Source organism: Meles meles, chromosome 3 (assembly GCF_922984935.1).
Source record: "Meles meles chromosome 3, mMelMel3.1 paternal haplotype, whole genome shotgun sequence".
Classification (NCBI taxonomy): Eukaryota; Metazoa; Chordata; class Mammalia; order Carnivora; family Mustelidae; genus Meles; species Meles meles.
Genome location: NC_060068.1, coordinates 137,774,566 through 137,802,028, shown reverse-complemented (window position 1 = coordinate 137,802,028; position 27,463 = coordinate 137,774,566). Strand labels below are relative to the sequence as shown.

Sequence of the window (27,463 nt, the reverse complement as noted above, 5' to 3'; positions counted from 1 at the left end):
CAGGTAGGGTGATCATAGGATAGGTCTCCTCCCAATTTTAAGGGTTTTCATTAGAAGAAACAGTGACCTGAAGAACTTTTCCTCACCTTTTCAAGGAAAGTCTTCAGGAACTCCTTGCTCTCTGAGCCTGATTGTCTTTTCCTGCTCCTTGTTAATGAACTTGAAGTTGCAGGCCCTTGGCCTGCTCTTGTCCTGATAGCATACAGGGAGTGTTTTGGGGGCTGGAGCATGGGTCCTTGGAGAAGTGATTACTGCCATAACTCAAGTGTAGTCAAGGGAGATGATCCTGTAGCAGCTGCTTCTGCCGGGTCCTGGCTTCAAGCAGCAGCCCACTTGGGAAACTGGGTGGTGGTAGGCTTCTCGGGGCCACCCAGAATTGGCGAGAAAGTTGGTGCTTAGTAGTTCCCTGGTTCTACAAGCTTCATCCTCTTGGGACTGAGAGATTTTCTGGGTTTCCCCTGTCCGGCACTGAGGATGGAAGAGGCTGTGGGCTGGGTTCCACAGCTCCAGCTCTCTGAAGGTCTGTGGGGTATCTTGAGGGGCAGTGGCTCCAGTAGGGTTTGAAAGTCAAGAATACTGTGGCCTCACAGTAGTCACGGACTCTTTCTACTCATTAAGAGAACATGGGTCTGTTCAAAGGGTAGAAAATTCCTTTTGAGGCCAACTAGGGAGATTTCTTTGCTCAGGGACTCGGGGCAGCTCTTGCCTTGGCGTGGTTAGCCAACAATGGAGTCAAGGTGATTGGAGAGAAGTGGGTGAGCAGAGCCCCAAGATGTACCTTTTCCCATGGATCTCTGGGGGTGGCAGGGTCCAGAAACCCTTGTTCTTCAGAAGTGTGTTTGGAAAATAAGTGTAGGTGTAGAAGGGACCAGACCTTTTAGAGTTACTTCCTTTAAATTTTTTTTTCTTTTTATAAAAAGCCCATGTCTTTGTTGAAATGACCGGAAAATTCCAAATAGAATTAAATCACTGTTAACATACTACTTTACTCCTGCTAATACTTGGTTATATGGCCCTCTGGATATTCCTACTGGTGTGTATGTGCATATACATGGGGCTTTTTAAAAACAGTTGAAAGAACTTGAGCAAGCAGGGGGAAGGGCAGAGAGAGAGGGAGAGAGAATCTCAAGGAGCTTTTGCTAAGCGTGTGAGGCTCACAACTCTGAGATCATGACCTAAGCTGAAACCAAGAATTGGTGCTCAGCTTACTGAGCCACCCAGGTGCCCCTAAATACACATGTTTTTTATTTGCTTTATAAAAATAGGATTGCAGATGTGCCTAGGTGGCTCAGTTGCTAAGTGTCTTTACTGACACTTTACCTGAGCCTTTGGCTCAGGTAATGGTCCCAGGGTCCTGGCATCAAGCCCCACATTGGACTCTGCTCAGCGGGGAGCCTACTTCTCACTCTCCCACTCCCCCTGCTTGTGTTCCCTTCTGTGTCAAACAAATAAATAAAATCTTTAAAAAAATAAGATTGTAGCTCTTCTCATTTATTGCATTTATCTTTTCATATCTTTTATCTCTGGCAGAGAGCATTATCTTTTTTAATGACTGCTCCAAAAATTGTTGAACTAATTTCTTTAGCCATTTTTCTGCTGTCGGACATGAAAGGTTTTCAGTTTTTTAAAGTTAGACATAGCACTTCTGTTATGCACAATAGGTTTTTACGTAACTCTAAACACGCATCTAATTTGTATGATTAGGATAAATTCCTAAAGGCAGGACCATTGAGTCAAGTGGGTCTCACTTTTGCTTTGGGAACTTGGAGGAGCAGTCTTTCCTGAGTGGCTAACCCTTCTTGTTGACTGCAGTCATTGAGGACTGAGCTGGCCTCGGTGGGGGGATGGGGAAGCTTAGAAGAGAGAGCCCTGGACTTGATTGCCAGCTCAGGGTTTTTATCTTGCTTTCCCTATGATCACTAGCTTGGGCCTGCTCACACACAGGCTTCCACAGTATTAGAGCCCGAGAAGTCCTTTCAGATCCTTCCTTGTTGGAATCTGCTGGGATTAGGGAGCCTTCCGCTATAGAGCCGGCTCTGGCATGGCCTCAGTCATGGACTTTTACCCTCCCCAGGACTCAGGGCCCTCTATGGGAGGGTGCAGAGCTGGGAGGGCCCTTCTGCTTCAGAGTTGAGTTCCTGGGCTGTTGGCTGCTGTTTGTGTCCATGATCTCACTTTCTGTGATTGCTTCCAAGAGGCTGGTACAGTTGTTGCTGTGTCTTCCCCTCTTCACTATGTCTTCCTCCTTTGGAAACCTGCAGGTTGTCTGATGGGGTAGGGGTGGTAAAGAGGGTGAGGAGCTAGTGGTGGCCCCCTCCATGGGTTTTGCATAACCACCTCTCCCTTCTTGTTCCATAGAACATTCTGCTCCAGCCAAAGTGGTGAGAGCGGCAGTTCCTAAACAGCGCAAAGGCAGCAAGGTAAGGAGACCTTAAGCAACCGAAGGGGACTTGCTTGAAGAAAGAGGTAGTGGCCTCTTCTGAGCTTCCAGGTAGTTCTGGATCTTCTCAGTAGTGGTGGAGCCCCTCTGGGCCTCCAGTGTGGGTGGTCGTGTGGACAGACTGATTGTGGCTTCTGATCTCTTAGGGGAATAGTATTTGGGCTGAGGGGCTGAATGGCAGAGACAAGGCCACCCCAGGGCCCTCATAGAATGTGTCTTCCAGGTTGGTGACTTTGGAGATGCAATCAACTGGCCCACACCTGGAGAGATAGCCCACAAGAGTGTACAGGTACGTCTGTGGGGAAGAATGGGCAGGTTTGAATGCTCTGGACATACACACATTTGGTTTCTTAAGTCGTCAGAGCCTTGGATAGTACCTTACTCGGTTTTTTAGGAGGAGTGGTTGGTATAATATGGCAGCACTGAAATAGCTAAGGATCATCATCATTTGAGCCCTTGCTGTATGTCAGGAACTGCCAAGTGCTGCTTACCATTGCACCTGTCCCTCACGGTGACTTAGAGACAGGTCCTTTAGCAATTCCTGTTTTACAGATGAGGCCACTGAAGATAATAACTCTGAGCCCTTGGGAGAGGCTCATAACCAGCCCTTTATGGTCAAGTGGGGATTGGAAGTCAAGTGTGTTAACGTTGTTCCAGAGCTTATGTTTTCTATCAGCCGTACTTAGGTTGCCAGTGAGTGAAGCAGGAGACTGGCCATTAGGCCAAGTACCCACCTCTAGACCATATGTCTTAGGGAATCTTTTGTAGCACTCTCTAGTCCCAGCAGAGGAGGAACTCTGGATCAGTCCTGTCTTTCTGGTGCTTTTGTGCTGGGCTGATGGCCTAGATTCCTCACTAGCTGTGACTCCTGGCCTTCATGCCACAGACAGGGTTGCTGTGGACAAGCCGAGGGCAGTTCTTCCATGCCACAGACTGCCAGGACAGTATGTCTTGTGGGGAGTAAATATATAGCCCCTGTGTCCTGAGGGTTGTTTCTCAAGACTGAAGAAAGATGGAGAGACAGATAGTCTCCCACCTGCTGCCTGCCTGACCACACTTCCCAGTGGAAGCCTCTCGGGCATAAAAACGGGACCTTAGAATACATCTAGTCCAACTCGTCACATGCTGCAGTTCCTAGTTCCTGCCCTGTCTCTCTAGTAGCAGGGGTTCCCTCCTGTCCATCCCAGGAGGCTCTCAGGTACACCTCACCTCCCTGTTACTCTGCTTCCTGCTGCAGCCACAGTCCCACAAGTCCCAGCCTGCCCGGAAGCTGCCACCCAGAAAAGACATGAAGGAACAAGAGAAAGGAGAGGGAAGCGATAGTAAAGAGAGCCCAAAAACCAAATCAGATGAATCTGGGGAGGAGAAGAATGGGGACGAGGACTGCCAGCGAGGGGGCCAGAAGAAGAAAGGTGAGTGACTTGGCAACAGGGTTTGGGAGAAGTGGCAGGCAGAACTGTGAGGCGTCAGAACTTGGGGTTGCCAGACGGGTTTCTGGAGCCCTGAGAACTCCTTGGGAGGCTGACTGACGTAAGCCCCTGGGCCCGCAGTCTTCACTTCTGCCTTCCGTCTGTCAGTTCCTTGTGTTACTTAACAAGCATCGGTAGGCCCTGTTCTCAACAGTTGGGCTCCTAGCAGTGCACAGAACAGATGAGGTTAAGATTTTGTTTAAAAGCAAGAGTTCCGGGGCGCCTGGGTGGCTCAGTGGGTTAAAGCCTCTGCCTTCGGCTCAGGTCATGATCCCAGAGTCCTGGGATCGAGCCCCGCATCGGGCTCTCTGCTCTGTAGGGAGCCTGCTTCCTCGTCTCTCTCTGCCTGCCTCTCTGCCTACTTGTGATCTCTGTCTGTCAAATAAATAAATAAAAATCTTTAAAAAAAAAACAAGAGTTCCCATTTCCTTGGCTAAGGTGTTCAGGGTTATGGGTTGGCTTCTCTAACAGAGATTCAAAGTAACAGTGTTTTAAACAAGATAGAAGGTACTTTCTCTCACCTGACAGCTGGGTGTAAGTAGGCCAGCCCTAGAATGGCAACCATTTCATCTCATTTTCCTTTCCTCTTGCTGTGGTGTGTTGGCTCTTCTCATCCAGGGCAGCTCACTCTTTGCTTCTCATTTCAACTAGCAGGAGTGGAAAAGGGGGAGAGAAGCTCCCTTTGAAGGACTCAGCCTGGAATTGAATACTTTAACGTAGCTCTTGTGGACAGGATTTTGGCACATGTCTAAAGGGAGCCTGGAAGTGCAGTCTCGATTTTGGGCCCCCATGTGTCTGGGAGGTTCTCCAACCATGGAGAAATTGATATTAGGAGTCAGCCAGGACTGTCACCCTGAGGTCCATGGCTTCCTTGTTTTAGAGGTTAAAAATGAGGTCCAGTGTGGGAGGACGAATTTGCCCAAGGTCATCAGATTGTAATCAGACCTTTTGCTCCAGATAGAGGAGTAACAGAGGTAGGGATGGCTAGGAAGGACCTCTTCTTCAGGACTTCCTCATGTCCCCATGCCGTCCTCCAGGGAACAAACACAAGTGGGTTCCGTTGCAAATAGACATGAAGCCTGAAGTGCCCAGAGAAAAACTGGTCTCGCGCCCTGCTCGCCCGCCAGAGCCGCGGCACACAGCTGCCAACCGAGGGGAGATCAAAGGTATGCACCGCCCACTGTGGAGCGCCTGGGCACGGGGGTCACCCTCAGGCGTGACCCAGTGCCCCTCTACCCATAGGGTCTGAGCCTACCACCTACGTGCCCGTGCCCATGGCCCCCCCAACCCCAGCCTGGCAACCAGAGACCAAACCGGAGCCTGCCTGGCACGACCAGGACGAGACATCGAGTGTGAAGAGTGATGGGGCTGGTGGGGCGCGGGCTTCCTTCCGTGGCCGTGGACGGGGGCGTGGTCGCGGCCGGGGACGCGGCCGGGGTGGCACTCGAAGTACGTGAGGCCCCTTTGGGCTCCGGGATGTCCGAGGGAGTGTGGCGGGGGCGGTGGGCAGGGATCTCCCCTCCCTCATGGCACCCATTTGCCCCTTAGCCCATTTTGACTACCAGTTTGGCTACCGAAAGTTTGACAATGCAGAGGGGCCTCGCACCCCCAAGTACATGAACAACATCACCTACTACTTTGACAATGTCAGCAGCACTGAGCTTTACAGTGTGGACCAGGAGCTGCTCAAAGACTACATCAAGCGGCAGATGTGAGTGGACGGGAGCTTCCTTTCTGAAGAGACGTAGGGGGTCGGGACCTGTCAGAGGGCGGCTGGCAGGCAGAGCAGCGATGGGCAGGTCCTCCTGGTGCTCTGCTAGCCCCAGGGACTGCCCCTGGCTGGAACTGGGAGGGAGAGAACTGCTGTTTATGCTTTAAAAGCTGATTTTTCATAAAGGTAATATTTATTGCAAAAGTAATACCATATCTGCCCTAAGAAAATTAGAAATACCACCAACGAAAAGGAGAGGGAATGTCCGGAGTCCACCCCGCTCAGCGGTTCTCTTTGTAATGGCAGCAGGGTCAGAATGCTGGCAGACACATGCAGGGTTCTCCCTGTTGGCAGGGTGCAGTGTTAAGTGCTTTACAGGATTGTCTTATTTAGTCCTGCACTAGTCCTGTGAGCTAGGTCTTACCTCCATTTCGGAGATGAGCAGACAGACCCAGGAACTTGCCCAGAGTCTCACAGCTGGTAAACAACAAGGCACGGATTTTATCCATTTCTGTCTGATGGCAAAACTGTAGCTCCTAACCACTCCCGTATATTGTCTCTTGGTCCAGTGGGGAAGCCATACAAGGAAGTAGATTATTTCAGGAGAGTGTGACAGTATTTTGGGAGAAGAGGAAGTGACCAGTAACAGTGGAACTGGGTTGTAAAGGTGGATGAGGGGTTTGCCAGGTGTACAGCGAGGCTGAAGGGCTGGGGGAATGGGTCTGACCTGAGGTTAGGGAGCCACAACGGGATAACATTTCTTTTCAGCCTGTAATACTGTACATATGTACGATAGGGTCAGGGTCGGTCAGAGGCTATGTGAGGTGGCTGGGGTGTACAGGACGAGAAGGGGAGTCTCCTAAGTGACGCAGCAACCCTCCATCTTCTCCCCTCCACCTAGCGAATACTACTTCAGCGTGGACAATTTAGAGCGAGACTTCTTCCTGCGACGGAAAATGGATGCTGACGGTTTCCTTCCCATCACCCTTATTGCTTCCTTCCACCGAGTGCAGGCCCTTACCACTGACATTTCACTCATCTTTGCGGTAGGTCTCCCTCCCTGGGGCTGGGGTGTAGGGGAGGGAAAGGTCCTTACTTACGGAGCTGGAGTGTGGGCCCCCGCAGAGAACCCTGGAAGAGTCCTCATCTGATGACCTCTGCTAAAGCTTCAAGGCTTGGCTGGCCTCTCTGCCTCCCTCCTTCTCTCCTCTCTCTCCCTCTTACTATGGAAAATTGCAGACATTTACAGAAGTAGACAGAATGGTATGATGAACCCATCGCCCAGCCTCAGCAATTGTCAACTCATGGCCTGTCTTACTCCATCTATCCCCCATCTGTTTCCTCTTCCAAATTACTTTGCAGAAAATCTCAGGTAACCTGACATTTCATCCATGTTTCAGTACTTATCTCTAAAAGATAAATACCTGGTTTAAAAAAAAAAAAAAACGTGGTCACTGTATCATTATCACATATAAAGATATTAACAATTCCTTAATATGTCCAAACCGTCCGTTGCAATTCACCCTGTTTGGGGAAAAAATTTTTTTTTTACTCAATGAAAATCTGATTCTAAATAAAACCCATGTGTTGTCTTGCTAAGTGTCCTCTTCCCCTTTTTCCTTGCAACTCATTGTTTGGATAAAACTGGGTTGTGTATCTTGTCTAATTTCTCACGGGACACAGTGGTGGCATCTGACGTGTTCTTCTGTATTACAAATTTAAACTGCTGATGCAGGGCCTGATCAGATTCAGGTTTGGGGGGGTTTTCCTCCCCTTTTTGTCAAGACTCATTTATAGATAATGATATGTTCTCTCGGTGGCACAGAGCATTTCATTTGTTCCCTTGTGATGCAAGCTGCTGTTGATCACTGCCTGCTATTTCAGTAGGGACTATGGAGTGGTGAAATTCTAATTCTATCGCTCTGTCTTCATTTGTTAGCCGGAATACCTCTTTAAGGAGGGACTTTGCCTCATCGGCTATTCAGTTACCAAGAGGTATGGTTTGTACAGAAAGGGTGGATAAATGCCTGATCTTTCCCTTTGTTAACCAATTGTCAGAATTATGAGTTGATCCCTAATAACTTTCAAGGGCTTGGGTTGGTTTGGTTGGTTTTAGTTTTGCTTTAGTGCCTTTCAGTAGCATCACAAACCTGCGGATTCAGCCTTACTGCAGTCTCAGCCTGTTGCAGTTCCTGTGCTGAATCCAGCTGTCCCTCTGTGGCTAGCAGAGCCCTGCTTGATCTGGTACACTTCCTGCCTCAGATCTGGAATAGACCATTTTTTCAAGGAGCTCTAGGTCCTCTCTTTTGGGGAAATGGTGTTTATGTACCACACAGTCTGAGTTATAGGGATGTTTGTTGCTGCTTTGATTGATCATTGTTTCTAGAGCTTTTTTTTTTTTCTTTCTTTAAAACACATCTGGAAATTATACTGATATTTTCTATTAAAGTTCAGGATTAAACAGTCTTTACTTAATACCAATGGTCTTTTTTTTTTTTTTTTTTAAGATTTTATTTATTTATTTGAGAGAGAGACAGTGAGAGAGAGCATGAGCAAGGAGAAGGAGAAGGCGAGAGGGGAGAAGCAGACTCCCCACAGACTCCCATCGGAGCTGGGAGCCCGATGTGGGACTCGATCCCGGGACTCTGGGATCATGACCTGAGCTGAAGGCAGTCGCTTAACCGACTGAGCCACTCAGGCGCCCAATACCAATGATCTTTTATGTCTAATACTCCTTTCTCCTATACCCCAAGTCCTCATTGCTGTTGACCTCAACGTAATTACTCATTTGTTTTATTCGATAGTTTATATACCTTATTCTCATAATATTACCTCTACTACTACTAAAAACGTGCTACTTACAACTCAGATGACTGTATTCTCAAGTACTTGGAATAATCTTTGTGTAGTTTTGTCTCTAATTTGACATATATTTGTTTTGTTAGTTTCATCTTGCTCTCAAGTTTTAGGGATTGCTTTTTCCCCTTTAATTTGTAATTTGTTTTGCATTTAGGTAAAACATTTACATGGTTCTAAAGTCAACATGGTATCTTCCTAGAAGTCCGATTTGAAATTTTCTCACTTCTGCCTTCCTTTTATTCCCCATAGGCAACTTGTTTTGAATCCTTCCATTAAAAAAAATTAGCAAATGCCACTCGGTGTATTTGTGTCCTTCCCCTGTGTTAGTTGGATGGCACCATGTAATGCATGCATTTCTTCACCTGTTCTTTTGCTTTCACTTAATGCATTTGGGAGCTGACTGGATGGTAGTACATAAGAGAAAGATGTTCGTCGTTCCTGCTTAGAGCTGCATATATATCTTGCCATATTTTTGCCCATGTATCTTTGATGTAGATTTCTAGAAGTGAGAAGGCTGCACTATGGGGCAAATTGCTGGCTTCCCTTTCCTCAGGGACTCCCGCCAGCAGTGTAGCAGAGCGCCTTTAGCTGTGGCCTCACCGACAGAGCGTGTTGTCCTGTGTCACACTGTGGAAATGTCTCCCATTTCCACTGCAAAGATTCTTAAAGACAACTCTCCTCCCTTCTCCACTCTGACCCTTTTTCCTAGAGATAAACACCCATAGGCGTTTACTTGTGAATCCTAGAAGAATGTGTATGTAGTTTGTTTGTATTTATTTAAAAATTCAAACACTAGTGGCATCTTAGACACATTGACCTAGGCCTTCTTTTTTATGGCTCTTTTCCCCTCAGCACACGCGAAGCTATTTTTTTAACGTCTGAGTCGTATAGCACTGAATAGATGTGCCATCATTTATTTTAAGTTGTTGGTGTGGTGGCAAGTTGGGTAGTTTCTAGTGTTTTCCATATTACAGATGATGTTGTGAATGGCTTTTTATCTGTATCTTTACACATAATGTAATCTGTCTATGGCCCTATTTCTCTGGGGGTAGATTGCTAGATATAGAATGGCAAGGTCATGGGGCAGGTGTGTTTTTCATGTTGGTCCCCTCTTATAATTATGTTTGGAACATGTCATAATCCGCCCGTTGTGGAAGATGGTGCCAGTTTTCTTATACCCCCGTCAGCACCAGACTCTTAACTGAGCTCGTGGGGCCCAGTCATCTATCTGCAAGCTGCCCAGACCTCATTCTGTCTGAGTCATTCCTCTGTATCATCTCCTTTCTTCTCCCCTATAGGCCCTAAAGGACAGCAAGGTGGTGGAGATCGTTGATGAGAAAGTCCGCAGGAGGGAGGAGCCAGAGAAATGGCCTCTTCCTGGTCCCCCAATAGTGGATTATTCCCAGACTGATTTCTCCCAGCTTCTCAACTGCCCCGAGTTTGTGCCCCGTCAGCATTACCAGAAGGAGACAGGTAGGTACTGCTGGCCTGTGGGCGCCTTCCTGTTGTCCTTGTCCTTCAGCCAGCACTCCTCCTCAGAGCTGGTGTCAGGAGGAGGACTGGAAGGCTGAGGACCTCACCTTTCCACCCTTCAGAGTCAGCGCCTGGTTCTCCCCGGGCCGTCACCCCAGTGCCAACCAAAACAGAGGAGGTCAGCAACCTAAAGACGCTGCCCAAGGGCCTGTCTGCCAGCCTGCCTGACCTGGATTCTGAGAACTGGATCGAAGTAAAGAAGAGGCCACGGCCATCCCCAGCACGGCCCAAGGTGGGTGGGGCTGGAGCTCAGAGGGGCTAAGCCCACAGGCTAGCTGGCTCTTGGCTATGATGCGAGCCGAGGTCAGCAGTGACTGTGGGAAAGCTACTGGGCTCTTGTCCCCTTCCAATGAGGATCACCTCTCAGGACAGCCCCTGCTGTGTGAGTTCCTGAGGAATTCCTATGGCCCCTGGCAGCAGACAAGAAACCAGTATCCCGGGGCGCCTGGGTGGCTCAGTGGATTAAGCCGCTGCCTTCGGCTCAGGTCATGATCTCAGGGTCCTGGGATCGAGCCCCGCATCGGGCTCTCTGCTCCACAGGGAGCCTGCTTCCTCCTCTCTCTCTGTCTGCCTCTCTGCCTACTTGTGATCTCTCTCTGTCAAATAAATAAATAAAATCTTTAAAAAAAAAAAAAAAAAAAAAAGAAACCAGTATCCCTGGTTTCTTGGTGTTTGGCTCTTTGTCTTGCCCCATTGAAATCACTGGGGTTGCTGTAGTGCCCGAGTGTGTCCTCACTGTCCCCTGTATAAGCCACTCAGGCTCTGTGAAGAGCGAAGGGAAAGAGCAGACACTCAGCCTGGATGTAGAGTTAGTCTAGACATGAACACAGGTTTCCTATCACTGATGGCTGTTGACCTTTGGAAGCTTGTTGTTTAGTATATCAAGTCTTCAGTGTTCCCATCTTCAGAGGAAAGAAAGAAGGGCTTAGATTGCTCTAGAAATTGTAAAGCAATATGCCAGTAGTACACATTGAGTCCACTCTGAGAAGTGTTTCCATTTCAGACTAAAACTAGTGCCCCCTCTCCAGGAGCAAATGTGTGCTCCATCTGCCCCACTCCCCACCTTCTCTTGGGAGATCTCTTTGGTTTGGGGCTTGTGAGGAGGCCTCACAGATGACCTTGGACTTTGGGTCTCTGAAATTCTGTGTCCCCTTTTCCATTGTGCCACTGAGCCTCCCTCTTGTTCATACCACGACTTCCCTCTCTGTTCTGGCTGTGATCCTTCACACAGTGTCAGGGATCAGGCCAGAGTCATGAGGAGAGCATTGGAGAGGGACCTTACGAGTTCCAGGCCTATAGGCTGTTAAGGTTTGGAAAGGCAGGCAGGCTTAGCCCCCATTCCACAATTAGAGCCCTGTTGTTCCCACCAGGCCTATCCTGAAGCTTAAGAGAGAGTAGGTTTGGAGTTTATATGGGAAGTTTTTTGCATAGGAGGGAATTGACCTTTTGGATAGAAATTGTGAGGTAGACAAAATGCTTCTGCCCCGAGGTCTCAGATAAATTCATCCTAGCAACACTCTGAAATATTTTCTTTTTGCCAGAAGCAGCCTGTTTTCTCTTGCCTCTAGAACATGCTGTTTTCTCTGCCTTATACACTCTTTGTCCCTGCCTTCATCTGGCTTACTTATGTTCCTCCTTCTCTGTCATTACATCTCCCAGGAAGCCTTCCCTGACTGTCCTCACTCCCACCTCTAGCTGGTTAAGTGCCGATCCCTGTGTAGTCCACAAACTCTGTTTTTACACTTGACCAATACCACACTGCATTTGGCTGGCTGGTTGTTTGACTTTTCTCCCACCAAACTGTGAGCTGCCTTAAGTTCAAGAATTGTGTCTTCTATAGGGCCTGGTATCAGTGGGTTCTTGTTAACTCATCAAAGAGTTGAGCGTCCAGGGTAGTTAAGCGTCTGCCTTCAGCTCAGGTCATGATCCCAGGGTCCTGGGATTGAGCCCTTCATCGGGCCCTTTGCTCAGTGGGGAACCTGCTTCTCCCTCTCCCACTCCCACTGCTTGTGTTCCCTCTCTCGCTGTCTCTCTCTCATTCTGTGTCAAATGAAAAAAAAAAAAAGAGTTGAGCATCTGCTATTGCTAAGTCCCAGTCTAGGTACTAAGGATATGATGGAAAGTAAGGCAGCCGTGGTCCCTGTCTGATGAAGCTCTCCTTTTCTTGGAGAGATTTTGGACAGATGGAATGAATGGATCAAACCATAGAATCGTGTGCCCACTCCCAGGCTAGGTAAATGAGAGCACAGGTGGCTGCAGGGCCTTGTCCCCTCACCGTTTGAGAATGACTGTGATGTCAGCTGGGAGAGAGGAAGCCTAGAGTTGTAGGGGACAGGCTGCAAGGCTGGCAGCTGTGGCTTGCTGGCATTGCCAGGGCCTCTCTCTCGGCGACAGCTACAGAGGCTAGTCCAAGGACCCCCTGGTAATCTTACCCCACACTCTTCATCTTCCCCATTTTAGAAGTCAGAGGAGCCCAGGTTCCTCCACCCGACCTCTCTGCCTCAGCAGCTGCCCTCTCAGCAGCTCATGTCCAAGGAGCAGGAGGAACAAGAGGAGCTCGATTTCCTGTTTGATGAGGAGATGGAACAAATGGATGGGCGGAAGAACACCTTCACCGCCTGGTCTGATGAGGACTCTGACTATGAGATTGATGACCGGGATGTGAACAAGATCCTCATTGTCACCCAGACGCCGCCTTACATGCGTCGACACCCGGGGGGGGACCGCACAGGCAACCATACCTCGCGTGCCAAGATGAGCGCGGAGCTGGCCAAGGTCATTAACGATGGGCTCTTCTACTACGAGCAGGACCTGTGGACCGAGAAGTTTGAGCCTGAGTATTCCCAGATCAAGGTGAGGCTTGGACATAGCAGTGGGGGTGGAGCCTGGGGTGTCTGTAATCTGCAGGAGAGAGGAAGGCTGATTTGCTGTGTGCCCTTGGTTGGGCACAGAGCCTCAGTATCCTTGTGTATGAAGAGAGGGTGGTAATTGACACTTTGCTGGGGCATGAAGTGAGGAGAGATGGAGAGACACTATGTAAGCTGTGTCGCTGTGAGAGGTGGTCACTGTGCTGCCTCAGCATCCACGTTTAATGTCCTGACAGCCACACTTGTGGGGAAGAGAAGACAGACTGGATTGTTACTTCGCTTCTTAAAAATTTAGGCCTATATGAAAGTTTTTAGGAGCTTGTTTTGAGTATGGAAATTAGAGAAAAGACACGTTTTAAAAAAAAAAATCACTGCTGCCTGGAAACAGTCAAAACTTGCAGGTTTGTCCAGAGTAGCTGTGAGGTGAGCCTGTGCGGTAGTAAGCAGCAGGGAGTGTGGTGGAGGTGAGGAGACAGTGGCGAGAGGAGAGTCAGGGGCCTGTGGGGAGCTCCTTATCTAGTCTTGCTGCAAAGAGGGCTGGGCCGGCACTCAGCCCTTCTGGGTCGACATGCTGGTGTCCAGGTAACTGGAGCTGGGGAATGGTGTGGGGCAACTGAGAGCCTGGGGACCAGAATTCCACGTATGTGACCGTGGGAGCTGCCCCCTACAACTTCCTGCACGTCTTGATTCCTAAACAGGCTGGGGCAGTCTTCTTACTAACACCGACTCCCCACCCATTTTGTATCCTCCACAGCAAGAAGTCGAGAACTTCAAGAAAGTCAACATGATCAGCCGGGAGCAGTTTGATACACTAACCCCAGAGCCCCCCGTGGATCCGAACCAGGAGGTACCTCCTGGGCCACCCCGCTTCCAACAAGGTGAGAGGGGTACCACCTGGCCTGGGTGGGAGAGTACAGTCCTCTGATGGGGGGCTTCCCAGGTGCAGTCAGTCACAGGCTCGCCCCGCTCACTGGCCCGCTCTCTCTCTCTCTCTGCAGTCCCCACCGATGCCCTGGCCAACAAACTGTTTGGTGCTCCTGAGCCCTCCACCATCGCCCGTTCTCTTCCAACCACTGTCCCAGAGTCACCAAACTACCGCAATGCCAGGACCCCCCGCACTCCCCGGACACCACAGCTCAAAGACTCAAGTCAGACATCACGGTTTTACCCAGTAGTGAAAGAAGGACGGACGCTAGATGCCAAGGTGAGGTGCTCTTGCTGGGTGGCTAAGAGTCTTGGGCTCACTTTACTGTGTTCCAGTGCTTTGCTGCGTTCCCTTGCCTGAGCCAAGAGATTGCCAAATCGCAGACCTGCTCTGTGTTCGTAGGCTGGTGGGCCGCCCTGGGATCGAGTGGCCACATCTGAGGAAGGCACTGGGTGTGATTGGTGGCCCCGTGTCGCCGTGATAAGGCCCAAGGAGGACTGACCAGCTGTGGCTCCTTGGGCTCCTGAACCTTAGTTTCCTCACCTGTGGGATAGGCATAACCAGTCTCGGGCTCAGAGCTGTGGACCTCATGTGTGAGAGACTAGATACAAAAATTCTTTGTAAATTGTGAAGAACTCTCGCACATGAAGGAATCTTAGTCCTACAAATGCTTGGTGTTTCTCAGAGTTCTGTGAGTTAATAACAAATTCTGGACTGACCTTTGCAGATGCCTCGAAAAAGGAAGACAAGACACAGCTCAAACCCGCCCCTGGAGAGTCACGTGGGCTGGGTGATGGATTCCCGCGAGCACAGGCCCCGGACGGCATCCATCAGGTGCTGGAGCAGTGGAGAGGAGAGATGAGGCTGACGGCAGGGTGGGTGGGAAAGCCAGGCAGTAGATGGGACCAAGAAGAAGGAACCTCTTTGATCTGTAAATTAAAGAAGGGGCCCTTACCTAAATCCAAAAATCTGAAGAAGTCTAGAGAAGTAAATCCAGGACCTGGGAAGGTTTTCCCAAACAAGTGGTGTCACAGCCCCTCGGACCAGAGTCTCTCAGAGAGTATCTGTGAATTGATTTTTGGAGGTAGATACCCGCTGCCAGGATACCAGGATAGCCAGGTCATTAAAGAAAAATACAGATTCCTGGGCCCCGCTCTAGACCTACTGACTCAGCTTCTTGGGGGTAGGGTTCAGGTCCCCCCCCACCCCACCCCCCAGGAAAATTGCCCCAGTTTTCCCTGTTCAAGAGCAACATTTGGGAGCCACTGACTTGTGCACTCTACTCCCTGCACAGATGGCACAGACTGGGAATAGGCGTCTATTTTAAAGAAAAATACGGTTGGACTACCCCATAATAGTTCATCAAACAAAGTTAAATGTGAACTTGGGATAAATAAATGCTTATAAGCTCAGGTTGGGGCATTGTGCCGATCTAGGATGGAAAACAGTCCATGACCCAAGACAAGTCTCCCAGTCTCTGTGAGCCTCATTGGCTGCTTTGTAAAACCCACCAAAGGTTGATGCGAAGAGTGATTCGGGCCGAAGGATGTTGGTTGGCCTACCATAGTACTTAGGTCTCTTTTTGCCCTTTGAGAGGCTAGATCTTGGCTGATGGACCAGAGGAGTCCCTCCTTACCTGATGGCCAGCTGCTCCAGGGAACCTGGTGACACTGTCTCTCTCCTGGCCTCTAGCTCCAGCCCCTCAGAAGGGACACCTGCAGTTGGCAGCTATGGCTGTACCCCGCAGTCTCTGCCCAAGTTCCAGCACCCTTCCCATGAGCTGCTCAAGGAAAATGGCTTCACACAACACGTCTACCACAAGTATCGTAGGCGCTGCCTTAATGGTAAGAAGCACAGGGGCAGAGGGGCCTAGCCTCGGGGGCCAGAGTGTAAGGGCTGGTGGAGCAGGTCATTCTGCTTTCTTCTGACCTTAGAGCAAGAAGGATTGGAGTTAGACTCAGGCCACGTAGTTTTGGAATACAGGAAGCTAAAAGAATCTGATACTCAGAACATTTGTGTTCCTTGATCTTCCTCTGTTGATAATAAAAAGGTATCAAAAGTTTACCTATTTCTGGCATGGCTGTTAAGTCAGCTGTTGTTCACTGTGGCCCAGTGTTGATCATAAAAGGGTGTGCATGGGGCGGCATAGATTCTCTAGAACAGGGGCGGCTTAACCATGGCCTGTAGACCAAATCCAGCTAGCTGCCTATTTTTATATGGCCCTTGAGCTTAGAGCAGTTTTTACATTTTTAAGGGGTTATGAAGGAAAAAAGGAACCTACGACTAAGACCACATGAAGCCTATAAAGCTTAAAATATTTACTCTGGTCTTTTATAGAAAAAAGTTTGCTGACCCCTGCTTTTAGAAGATGGTATAAGGAAAGAATGTCTAGATACTCCCATGTGTTTCCTTTTATCACACAATGAGATATCTTTTAACTGTAGATTGTCGGTTTGGCTGTAAAGATGCTCAGAAGCAGTCTCAGTGCTCCCGCGGAGTTGTTACTTTTAATCCCCCCCCCCACACCCCTTCTCAGTTAGCAGCACGTGGCTGCTAAGTGCTTCGCTCATCTGCCTTACTCCCCTGTGTGTTTGGGTGTGGTGACTGCTTTATTGAGATAGAATTCACATACTCCACAGCCGACCCATTTATTTTTTATTTTTTATTTTTTTAAAGATTTATTTATTTGATAGGCAGAGAGAGGAGGAAGCAGGCTCCCCGCCGAGCAGAGAGCCTGATGCGGGGCTCAATCCCAGGACCCTGAGATCGTGACCCGAGCCGAAGGCAGAGGCTTTAACCCACTGAGCCACCCAGGCGCCCCCACAGCCGACCCATTTAAAGTGCACAGTGTCGTGCAGTGGTTTTTAGCATATTCCCGCGTTGTGTGTCTGTCCCTGACATCAGTGTTGGAACGTTTTCATTAGCACCGCGGAAGAGACCCTGTGCCCCTTACCAGTCGCTTCCCACCTCCACCCCTGCAGCTCCTCCCAGGCCTGCACAACTCCCAGTATTAAGGATTTGCCTGTTCTAGACTTTTCCCGTAAATAGAATCGTCCCATCAGCAGTCCTTTGTGGCTGGCCACTTCCCCGAGCGTGCTGTTCTCACACTTATCTCTGCGGTAGCACGGTACCAGTACTTCACGCCTGTCCGAGGCTGGCTAGCACGCCAGTAGAGGGACGTGTCACGTCTCTCCGTAACCGATGGGCCTTTGGGTTTCCACTTTCTGTCTATGCTGAATAATGACGCCATGAACATGTCCATTTTTCTGTGGGCATAGGTTTTCAGGTTTTCATGTGCAGGGTCATGTGATAACTCTGTTGTTTCACCTTCGGAGGAGTTGTGAGACTTTTTCCCAAAGAGGGGCCACCATTTGTTGTTCCTGACAGAAAGTATGAGGCTTCTGATGGCTTGAGTCCTCCCAACACTTGTCTGTCTTTCTGGTAATAGCCATCCTAGTAGATGTGAACTGATAAGTGATACCTCCTGGGGGTTTAGATTTGTGTCCCCCCACCTCATAGCTGTTTGTGCTGAACATTTTTTTCATGGGCTTATTGGCCGTTTGTATGTCTTTGGAGGAATGTCCATTCAGATCCTTTGCCTATTTTTTAACTCGATTATTTGTCTTTATTATTAAATTATAAGAGTTCTTTATATATTGTAGGTACAAGTCCCTTATCAGATTCATGATATGCAAATACTGTTTTTCCACTCTGTGGCTTGTTTTTTCACTTTGTTGATGGTGTCCTTTGAAGCACAGAGGTTTTTACTTTATTTTATTTTTATTTTAAGGAAATCTCTCTTTTTTTTTAAGATTTTATTTATTTGTCAGAACAAGAGAACGTGAGCACAAGCGGGTGGGGGGGAGTGGCAGGCAGAGGGAGAAGCAGGCTCAGGGAGCCCGATGTGGGACTCGACTCCATCCCACAACCCTGGGATGAAGACCTGAGCTGAAGGCAGATTCTTGATTGAGCCACTCAGGCGTCCGTGGTTTTTTTTAATGATACTAAATTTATCTCTTCTTTTGTTGTTTGTTCTGTGGTATTGTGTGTTTTTAATGTTACTCTTTTGTAATTGTTGTATTTGTACAACAATTTTGTAATTGTAATACTGGGATTCCTGAAATAATAATTGGTAATGAATAATTAATATAAGTTGTTAGATTACCAAATTATTTGTTGGTGCTTTCGCTTGTTCAACTACGCTTGAGAGCAGTCGTATTTGAGGTGAACAGCTAGACCGTAGTGACTTGGTTTAGAAGCCGATGCCACCTGCTTCTGGGTGCCCAGCAGCAGGGCCTGACACAGGATCATGTTCAGTAACTGTCTCTTCAAACACCAAACTATCTCTTCAAACACAGGGATGAGCCAGGGATTGGCGGGGGAGGGAGTATAGGAGAAAGGACCAAGTCCTTGAGCCCAAGAACATTTGTCCCTTGAATCACAGGCAGTATGGCCTTGACACGTCTTTCCTCCTTCCTCCCCCATCAGAGCGGAAACGCTTGGGCATTGGCCAGTCTCAGGAGATGAACACTCTCTTCCGCTTCTGGTCCTTCTTCCTCCGAGATCACTTCAACAAGAAGATGTATGAGGAGTTTAAGCAGCTGGCTCTGGAGGATGCCAAAGAAGGCTACAGGTGAGCGGCATGTGGGGTGCGGGGTGGGGCGCTGGGATCTGGCTGGTGCTTGTGTGGGGGGTGAGGGATCCCTGGTGGATCTGCCTCCAGAACTGTAACCAAAATCTCTGGTGTGTATCCCAAATACACTTTATAAAAAGATGATAATTTTTGAATGAGTAATAATGTTCACATGATTCAGATGCAGAGAGGTCAAAGATTTATATCATGAGCCACACCCTGCCTCCAGTTCCTTTCCCCACAGTGCGCATGGCCAGAAGCCTGTGGGCTTTCCTAAAAATATTTCGCTTGAGTAAGCAAGGATATCCCTGTAGTCTCCCACCAGGTCCCTGTTGTTTACCCAGAGATAAGTCTCTATTAGATACTATTTTGCACTTTCTTTTTGCACTTTTTTAATAGTTTTTTTTTTTTAAGATTTTATTTATTCATTTGACCGAGATCATAAGTAGTCAGAGAGGCAGGCAGAGAGAGAGGAGGAAGCAGGCTCCCTACTGAGCAGAGAGCCCGACCTAGGGCTCAATCCCAGGACCCTGGGATCATGACCTGAGCCAAAGGCAGAGGATTTAACCCACTGAGCCACCGAGGCGCCCCAAGAAGATAAAATCTTAAAAACAAAACCAAATGCCTTTTAAAGATACTTTTCTTCCCCCCAAATAAAAGATTCTCTCTGTAAGCAATTTGAAAAGTAGAGAAAGATTTTTTTTAAGATTTTATTTATTATTTGACAGAGACACAGCAAGAGAGGGAACACAAGCAGGAAGAGTGGGAGAGGGAGAAGCAGGCTTCCAGCTGAGCAGGGAGCCTGATGGAGGGCTAGATCCCAGGACTCTGGGATCATGACCTGAGCCAAATGCTGACACTTAACGACTGAGCCACCCAGGCGCCCCTCAGAAATGTTTAAGAAGCTGGTGGGGGGGAGAAACCCTTCAATCCAGAGATTACCAGTGTTAATGTCCTGCCATATTTAATGCATTTAGATCATCACATAAATGCCTGTTGGTATCTTTTTTAAAAGATTTTATTTATCTGACAGAGAGAGAGAGGGAGCATAAGCAGGAAGAGCAGCAGAGGGACAGGGAGAAACAAGTTCCCTGCTGAGCAGAGAGCCTGATGTAAGGCTTGATCCCTGGCATCAGGACCTGAGCTGAAGGCAGACACTTAACAAAGCTGAGCCACCCAGGCGCCCCTCCTGTTTGTGTCTTATCATTTATAAGCATTGTGTTTTTCCATGTCGTCAAAATATTTAACTTTCTTGTCTTCTTACAGAAATTCTTACGTGCTTTTTGTTGAAAATTTAGAAACTATCGATAAGATAATTTGAAAATCCCAACTCCCAGAGATAACTGGTGTTAATATATTTAAGTATGTGCCCTTCCAGGGGGTGCCTGGATGGCTCAGTGGATTAATTCTCTGCCTTTGGCTCAGGTCATGATCTCAGGGTCCTGAGATCAAGCCCCGCATTGGGCTCTCTGCACTGCAGAGAGCCTGCTTCCCTCTCTGTATCTGCCTGCCTCTCTCCCTACTTGTGATCTATCTCTCTGTCAAATAAATAAAATCTTAAAAAAAAAAAAAAAAAAAAACATTTGCCCTTCCAGACTTTGCATACCTGTGTAGATGTGAAAATTACGTATTTGTTTATAAAGTGGGCTCATTATCGCATAACATTTTGAAACACGTTTTTTCCACTTGAAAATCTATCAGCATCTCAGTATCACTTGGTGTAGATTTAAGTTATAATTTTTTTGAAAGATTTATTTATTTGAGTGAGAGTGAGCGAGTTAGCATTGAATGCAAGCACACATGGTGGTGAGGGGCAGAGGGAGAGAGACTCCCAATCAGACTCTGTGCTAAGCATGGAGCCTAACACGGGGCTTGATCTCACAACCCTAAGATCAGTATCTGAGCTGAAATCAAAAGTCGGACGTTCAACTGACTGCACTACGTGGGTGCCCCAGGTTATAATTCCTAACAATTTACGTTCGGTTGTACAGATTTACCATGATTTTTCTTAACTGCTTTCCTAAATTTTAATAATGTTATGAATAGTTTTATATATCTGTAAAATATAAAAATGTATTTTTGGTCATTTCCCTGGCATATTGTTCGTAGAAGCATAAGTTTTATTTTTTTTAAAGATTTTATTTATTTGCGTGAGAGAGAGAGAGCACGCACAAGTCGGGGAGTGTGCAGAGAGGGAGAAGCAGGCTTCCTGCTGAGCAGGGAGCTTGACACAGGGCTCAATTCCAGGACTCCAAGATCACAGCCTGAGCCAAAGGCAGACGCTTAACCAACTGAGCCACCCAGGTGCCCCAGAAATAAAGTTTCTGAAGTCAGATAAGCAAACCTACTAACTGACATGGCCACATAACTTTGTAGAGAGCTCATCCCAAGGACTTGCAGACTTTTTCTGTAAAGGGACAGATGAGAAATATTTCAAGCTTTGCCAGACATTGCGGGGGGTGGGGGGCTGTCTGTCACAAGTACTCAGCTCTGCTCCTCTGCCACAAAGAAGCCAGTGACGTTTCATGAACAAATGAGTGTGGGCAGGGGGCCGTTGTTCATTTGGCTGGAGTTTGCTGACCCCTGGTGAACCATAAACTGCTAGACCCCACTTAGACTAGCATTAAATGTTTGTCTTCTTGAAGATTAGTTAGCATTTTCTTGAAAATCCATATGCTTAAATGGTTTCCTAGTTCATTTGTGATGCAGGTACATTTCCCTGTTTTACAAATACAGAAGCGTATCCCAATTTTACTGGCTTGTGTTCTACAGATATGGTTTGGAGTGCCTTTTTCGATACTACAGTTACGGCCTGGAAAAGAAGTTCCGGCTGGATATCTTCAAGGATTTTCAGGAGGAGACGGTGAAGGACTATGAAGCTGGTGAGAGCCGGAGTTGGAGCTTTGCAAGGCCTGGTCATCCAGGCCTTCTTTCCCTTCTCCCTCCCTGGGTCAACCCAGGTCACATCCCACCTCCTGGTTCCTTGAGCCTCTTTATTCTCAACTACTCACCAACCTGGCTTCTCTCTGACTCTGCCTCTTCTTTCCTGTAGGCCAACTCTATGGACTGGAGAAGTTCTGGGCCTTCTTGAAATATTCCAAAGCCAAAAATTTGGACATTGACCCCAAACTTCAAGAATACCTCGGCAAATTCCGACGTCTGGAAGACTTCCGAGTGGATGTGAGTGAAAGTTTCTCCTTTTTCTCACCCCTGTCCTAGAAAGAAAACTGGACCAGAGATCAGGATACCTGGGTTCTTGTCCCAGCTGTGCCACTGGCTTAGGGACACTTGCCCCCATTGGGTCCTTGGTGTCACCTGTAAAATAGAGGGTGAGAAGTGGACTCTGACAGCTAAATTGGAGGGGTTTTATGGTTGCTCCTCCCTCCCTCCCGTGTTCCAGTAGCTAAATATCCTAATGCCCTCTCCCTTTTATCTCCTACCCCTCCTTACTGGTGATCCCTGGTCAGCCATAACTAGTTGACTGGGGTGAGTACTCAAGTAAATGTCGTTTTTTCTGGAAGATGCCAGTTCCAACCCTAGAAGTTTATAAATTCTGTTTAACACCCCCCCCCCCCCCAACAGCCACGCTGAGGTCTTCTCAGAGCAGTGACTCAATGGTGACATCCAGTGGTGGGTCAGAGTTATTGCTGCTAGGCATATCCAGGGAAGCAATAGAGTGATGGATGTCTCTGTATTAACATGTGCTTCAGGGACTCCAGAAATGAAACTTTTTCTTTCACAGAGTTTGTAATGTATTAGAAGTATGCTAATCATCTTATTCCCTTTGGGGCCCTTTAGCAAAAAGATAAATATAAGTAAGTAGCAATAGTATTCCTCAAATATATTAAAAAATTGCCATGATTGAGTGATTACCATGTGCCAGGCACTGTGCTGGGCACTTTATATTGATCTCCTTTAACTTTTGTAATGTGGTGAAGGAGGCAGGGTTTACTGTTACTGTTGCTGAACCAGTGGGTAAATGAGAGCCCATGACCACCCAGTGAGATGGTGGCAGTGCTACTCAGCCCTCCCAGTATAAAGAGGAATCTGTTGTCTTCCATCCTTGAGCACCTCCTTGTTTAGGGGCTAGAGGGAGGCACATGTGCAGAGAAATCTTGTAGTAGGAAAACCTGTGGAGGTGGGACAAGAAGGGCTGAGCTTTGACACCCGGAAATGGAAGGACATGTCGTCGAGGTCATCTTTGGTAGCCATGAGTCCAGACTGGATCATGGTCTGACTCTTAGGTCAGTGTCCTCTTTAGAGCTTGGTAGGAGATGAGGCAATCCCCAGGAGTATCTGGGCCTTCTGAGCTGAGACGTCCCAGGATATGCAGGCCATATTCCACGCATTGTCATCTGAGCAGCAATCCCTTCTCAGAAGGGGAGCAGAAACTTGTGTAGGTGAAGGCCTGGGCTTCGGAGGTAGATGGGTCTAGTCCACATTTTGTCTTTACCGGTTACAAGCCATGGGACCCTGGGCAAATTATTTTTTGTGTGCTTTACTTGGGGGATGATCATGTCTTCATCAAAGGGTGGTGTAGACCCCATGAGTGAATGTGCAGAAAACAGCATGGGGCTTGGCATCTTGGCACAGAGATGTACTTCATAAAACAAGCAATTGGTTTTTAAGGTTATACCTGTTATTTACATTTGGAGGTAAGAAGGTAAGTCTCTAGAGAGGCAAGGAAGAGGGTATAGGTCGTGGTCATGGCTGCTAATCACCATGATCCCCTCTCTGTTCCAGCCCCCCATGGGTGAGGAGGGCAACCACAAGCGACACCCAGTGGCGGCAGGAGGTGGCAGCGGTGAGGGCAGGAAGCGATGCCCCTCCCAGTCTTCCAGCAGGCCCACCACCATGATCAGCCAACCCCCTACACCACCCACTGGCCAGCCCGTCCGGGAAGATGCCAAATGGACAAGCCAGCACTCGGACACACAGACTTTGGGAAAGTGAAAAGCCCGTTAGCCCTGGGGCTTGGGGGGGGGGTGGGGATGGGGTGGGCAAGAGTCCATGGGGATGCCCAGTCCCAGGAGAGGGGACAGAGAAGGGACAGGCCTCGAGTCATTAGAATGGGCCTTTGTGCTGAGTAGCAACGTGTACACCATTTGGGCTATCAGAGGTACCCCTGGGCAGGAGCCTCCACACACCCTCTTCCCCCTCCTCTCTCCATGACTCTTCTTCACATCCTAGCTTCTTCTAAGGGGGGGGAGGGAAAGGGGGGAGATTTTTTTATATATATATATATATATATATCAAGTTTTAAATTATTGATAGTTCGTCTGGATTACCAAAATCACTCTGTAGCCCTGCCCGCGGCTGGTAGGCCGCCACCCTGGTTCCCAGCCACAGCCTCCTGCTCCCCCTCAAGCCAACTCTGCAGCCCACAAGAAGGCCCTGTGGGCCCCATTGCCCAGCACTGTCCCATGGAAGGCTCTGGCAGCGTCCCTGGGCCCCACAAGCATCAGCCCCCTGATCATCTGGGGCTTGTCATCACCATGTTCTCCCCCTGCTGTCCCCACCATGCCCTTCTGCCATCTTCTGGGAGAAGGAAACCAAAGGATCTAGAAGTGGGGGCAGGGGAAGGTTTCATCCTCTCCCCACCCCCCTCTCCCCATACCCCTTACTCCCCAGCCCAGAGAGACGCTGCTCATACCAGAAAAGACTATTGAAAGATGATTTATTTTATTTTTCTCTGACCTTTCCATCCTCGGAAAAATGGAAGAAAAAAAAAAAAAAAGACAAAATCGACCGTAAAAGACCAAAAAAATAAATCAGAAAACCCCCACCTAATCCACAGAAAGTGATGTCTTTCCCCTACCCTTGGATTTTGTGTTTTGTTTTGTTTTGTTCTTGGAAATAATATTTTTTTAAAAGTTGCCTTATTGTGGAGCGGGAATCTGAAATACCCAAATGCCTGTTTTCCTCGGTGGAGTCAACTCGAAGAGCTCACACTTTCTCTGGATGTGCCTGGGCTGGATTGGCTAGAATCTTCTTCTGGACTGAGTTGCATGTACAGTGCCTCCTGCCTGTAGGCAAGAGAGTTGGGGGCGGCTTACATAGAGCCGTCCCTGAAATACCCCTGCTGTTGCATCGTTTGAAGCTGACGTCCTGTGTCTGTACACTGCTGCCACTGTCGTGTCCTCGCTCTGCTTGCTGTTGCTTCATGACAGGCCCCGTCCTGCCGTGACACCCTTCATCCTACCCTGGGAACCCCAAGGCCAGGTTGGCTTCAAACTGTTGAAGAAGAGCATTGGCCTGGATCTGGGACACACTTGGCCTCAGCTTGACCGTCTCCCCCCACCTCCAAGGGGAAAGGTGAACGCCTGGCAGCCGAGGCTGGGGAATGTGTTGCCCGGAAAGCTCTGAGACCTCAAGGAGGCTTTGTCTTCCTAACAGGCAGAGAAGGATGCCATTCTCCTCCCTTGGGTCTGGTGGGGTCTCCCCATCTTTGCATCCCCCCCTCTGCAAGCCATCTCTGCCCACCCTCCAATTGACCCTGCCTGGGAATGAGGGATGAGGAGGATTTGGGAGCTGGGGGGAATCCTGCCAGTTGGAGAAGCCCCACGGCAGGAAGGTATATGTGGACATAGAGTATACCTGACTTCTCTTCTCCAGCCACTGACTGCTGGGGTCGGCCTGAGCGACTATGGCATGGTTGGAGTCTGCTGGCACCCGAAACTAGGGAGGGTGACGAAGGACTGACCCACACAGATTGAGCTGTGTGTCGGTGCGGGCGTGACATGTTCCCCTGTAGTGGGGACCGGGCAGCACAGAGAAGTTGATGGTAGTGTTGCTCCATTGCTGACACTTCCTTGGCCCTCTTTAACTGTTTCTTCTGTTGGGCCCAAAGATCAGGAGCAGGAGACAGTATCCCAGACTGGCAAGGGCTTGCCCTCTGTTATGGGCACCTCACTGCTTTCGGCCTGTACCCTTCCCCATCTCTGCCCTCCCAGTGGTTAGTATGTGGGAAGTCCACCTCAGTTCCTGCGACCTGATTTGTCTCCGAAGTCAAGGATGAGTGTCAGTGGGATCTGAGGCCTTCCCCTGCTGTTTGGTGCCTGCCCCGCGTTGTACCAGATGCTGGACTCCTGCATCCCTTCTTTCTTCCCTTTTTACCCCCTTTCTTTGGGTCGCTCAGCCCTGTACTGTATCCAGCACCATAGAACCTCAGTGTTTGTCCTCTGCTGGGTTTGGGGGCACAAGGAAGCCTTGGGGGTGTGCAGAAAGGCTTTTCTTACCTAGAGTTTACTCCCAGGCCAGGGGGCTGCCATCCCCTCCCTGATCCTCCCACAGACACCCCAGAGAGAGGAAGCCCCTTTGGGGTGGGGAGGTGAGGACTTCATCTCATCACAGGCTGAGGATGGGGGGAGGGGCTTTTTCTCTTTCTTTTTTTTGTAACATGTTAGGAGTTAATGTTGCAAAGAGTAGTTTACATCTTCACTTTCTGAAGACACTTGAATTTAGGACCGACGTATCTGTGACAGGCATGCCAGGAGCGGCTGGAGCCATCAGGGGCTTGCCGCTTCACACCCACCACCCTCCTGTGGGGGTCCCAAGACCTGAGACACAAAGCAGCCTGCCCAAACCCTTCCACTCATCCTGTACCCCTCCACGAGTGGTCCACGCCAGTATGACCTCTGGGCATCAAACATCACAAGGTCTGAGTGCCTCAGCCCTGCTAAGGGGCAGGGTTCTCTTCCCCTCTTCCGAACCTGGCGGCAGACTCACTCCCAGTAGAGTGGCTGCCTGGCCCTGCCCCAGCCTGGACCCCTGGGGCTCAGGCCCAGGTGCTGAGCCCCCATGTCAAAGTTGTTATGTTTTTGTTCTGTTCCATTGTAGCTCATTTTCCCCCCTTTCCTGATGATTGATTTACAAAAGAAAGTAAGCTGCTCAGCAGGCCATGGAAGTGGGGAGCAGGGGCAAGGAAGACGACTAGACGAGGGGCAAGGGTGGGCGGGCATGGGTTTTGTTATGTTTTTGCCAAAAAGCCTGAGTACAGCGGTCTGGATGATCTGGTGCCCTCGTGAGTGGGACCCAAAATATGTCCTGTGTGGAAGGGCCCCTGGATTTGCCCCAGCCCCCGCCCTGTCCTTCAGCCATGTCCGATGGCAGAGGCAGAGAAGATCAGAACTTCTAGCCCGTTTCTCACTGGCGAGGAAAACTTGTCATCTGGCTTTGCGGAGAAGGTTCCACCTTACGCTCATAGTACATTATCTTTACCATGTGCTAGGATATCACATTTAAAAGGACAAAAAAATGTAAAATACTTGAATGAGCTTGTATTATAACATTAATATTATTGAGAGCATTTGCTTTCCAGGCTGAAGTGATTCATTCATTATTCTAGTCCTGCTTTAGTCCTTTGTAATTTGTGGTAATTATGCTTTTCTTTTTAATACAAAAAAAATGTATAAAAATAAAAACTTGAAAAGGCAAAACACTGGCTGGTCTCCCATCTGGGTTACAGCTCTTGAGGGATGGAGCCTCAGATCCAGGGGAGTCCTGCAGTCGGAATGTGCAATGTGCGCATGAAAGCTTTGCAGGGCTCTGCTGTCGGGCTTGTGAGGAGTCCGCCTGGGGAGCAGACTCCCGGAGCTGCTGCTGAATGGTTCTTGGTGGAGTCCCCAGTGGTTTTGAGGGCTCCTGCCAGCCTTGAGTTCACAGCCACCTTGGGTCTCAGGTGAGACGTGGCAGCGGTAGTCAGTGCCACAGAATGCAGAGCTGCCAGGCAGCAGCTCCGGGGGTTCTGCCCCCTCGCATAGCTCCCGGGATTTCTGTCCTCTGGCTGTGGCTTGGCATCTTGTAACTCCTTACAGCCAGGAAGGTTGCTGGGATGCCTCATGGATAGCCAACACACCCCTCACCAAAGACTTCCCCTGCTAGGTTGTAGAGAACTAACAGGTCAGTGCTCTGTGGCCTTAGGGAAATCCAGGCCAGCCAGCGAGCCCTGAGGGTTGAAGCTGGAATGATGACTATACCCCACCCTACCCGTGACTGGCCCCTGGGCTGTCCATGGCTCTTCCCTG

The 27,463-nt window shown here is 48.9% G+C and overlaps 1 protein-coding gene across 3 annotated transcripts in view; it reads left to right on the top strand.

Moving 5' to 3' along the window:
• LARP1 (La ribonucleoprotein 1, translational regulator) overlaps positions 1-26,875 on the top strand; it is a 59,326-nt gene extending 32,451 nt beyond the window's left edge. Inside the window, exons 2-19 of one of the 3 annotated variants that reach the window (XM_045999611.1) lie at positions 2,359-2,420; positions 2,664-2,729; positions 3,678-3,852; positions 4,947-5,075; positions 5,152-5,259; positions 5,458-5,620; positions 6,522-6,666; positions 9,778-9,952; positions 10,075-10,244; positions 12,473-12,865; positions 13,634-13,757; positions 13,878-14,083; positions 14,532-14,638; positions 15,497-15,648; positions 18,293-18,437; positions 21,210-21,319; positions 21,490-21,617; positions 23,181-26,875. In XM_045999611.1, the coding sequence (XP_045855567.1) occupies positions 2,359-2,420; positions 2,664-2,729; positions 3,678-3,852; positions 4,947-5,075; positions 5,152-5,259; positions 5,458-5,620; positions 6,522-6,666; positions 9,778-9,952; positions 10,075-10,244; positions 12,473-12,865; positions 13,634-13,757; positions 13,878-14,083; positions 14,532-14,638; positions 15,497-15,648; positions 18,293-18,437; positions 21,210-21,319; positions 21,490-21,617; positions 23,181-23,390 (2,768 nt within the window). In that variant the 3' untranslated portion in view covers positions 23,391-26,875. Of the gene's footprint in view, positions 1-2,358; positions 2,421-2,663; positions 2,730-3,677; positions 3,853-4,946; positions 5,076-5,151; positions 5,359-5,457; positions 5,621-6,521; positions 6,667-9,777; positions 9,953-10,074; positions 10,245-12,472; positions 12,866-13,633; positions 13,758-13,877; positions 14,084-14,531; positions 14,639-15,496; positions 15,649-18,292; positions 18,438-21,209; positions 21,320-21,489; positions 21,618-23,180 lie in introns of all 3 variants that reach the window. The other 2 variants (XM_045999610.1, XM_045999609.1) reach the window with 2 other exon arrangements.
• Positions 26,876-27,463: the final 588 nt, after the last annotated feature.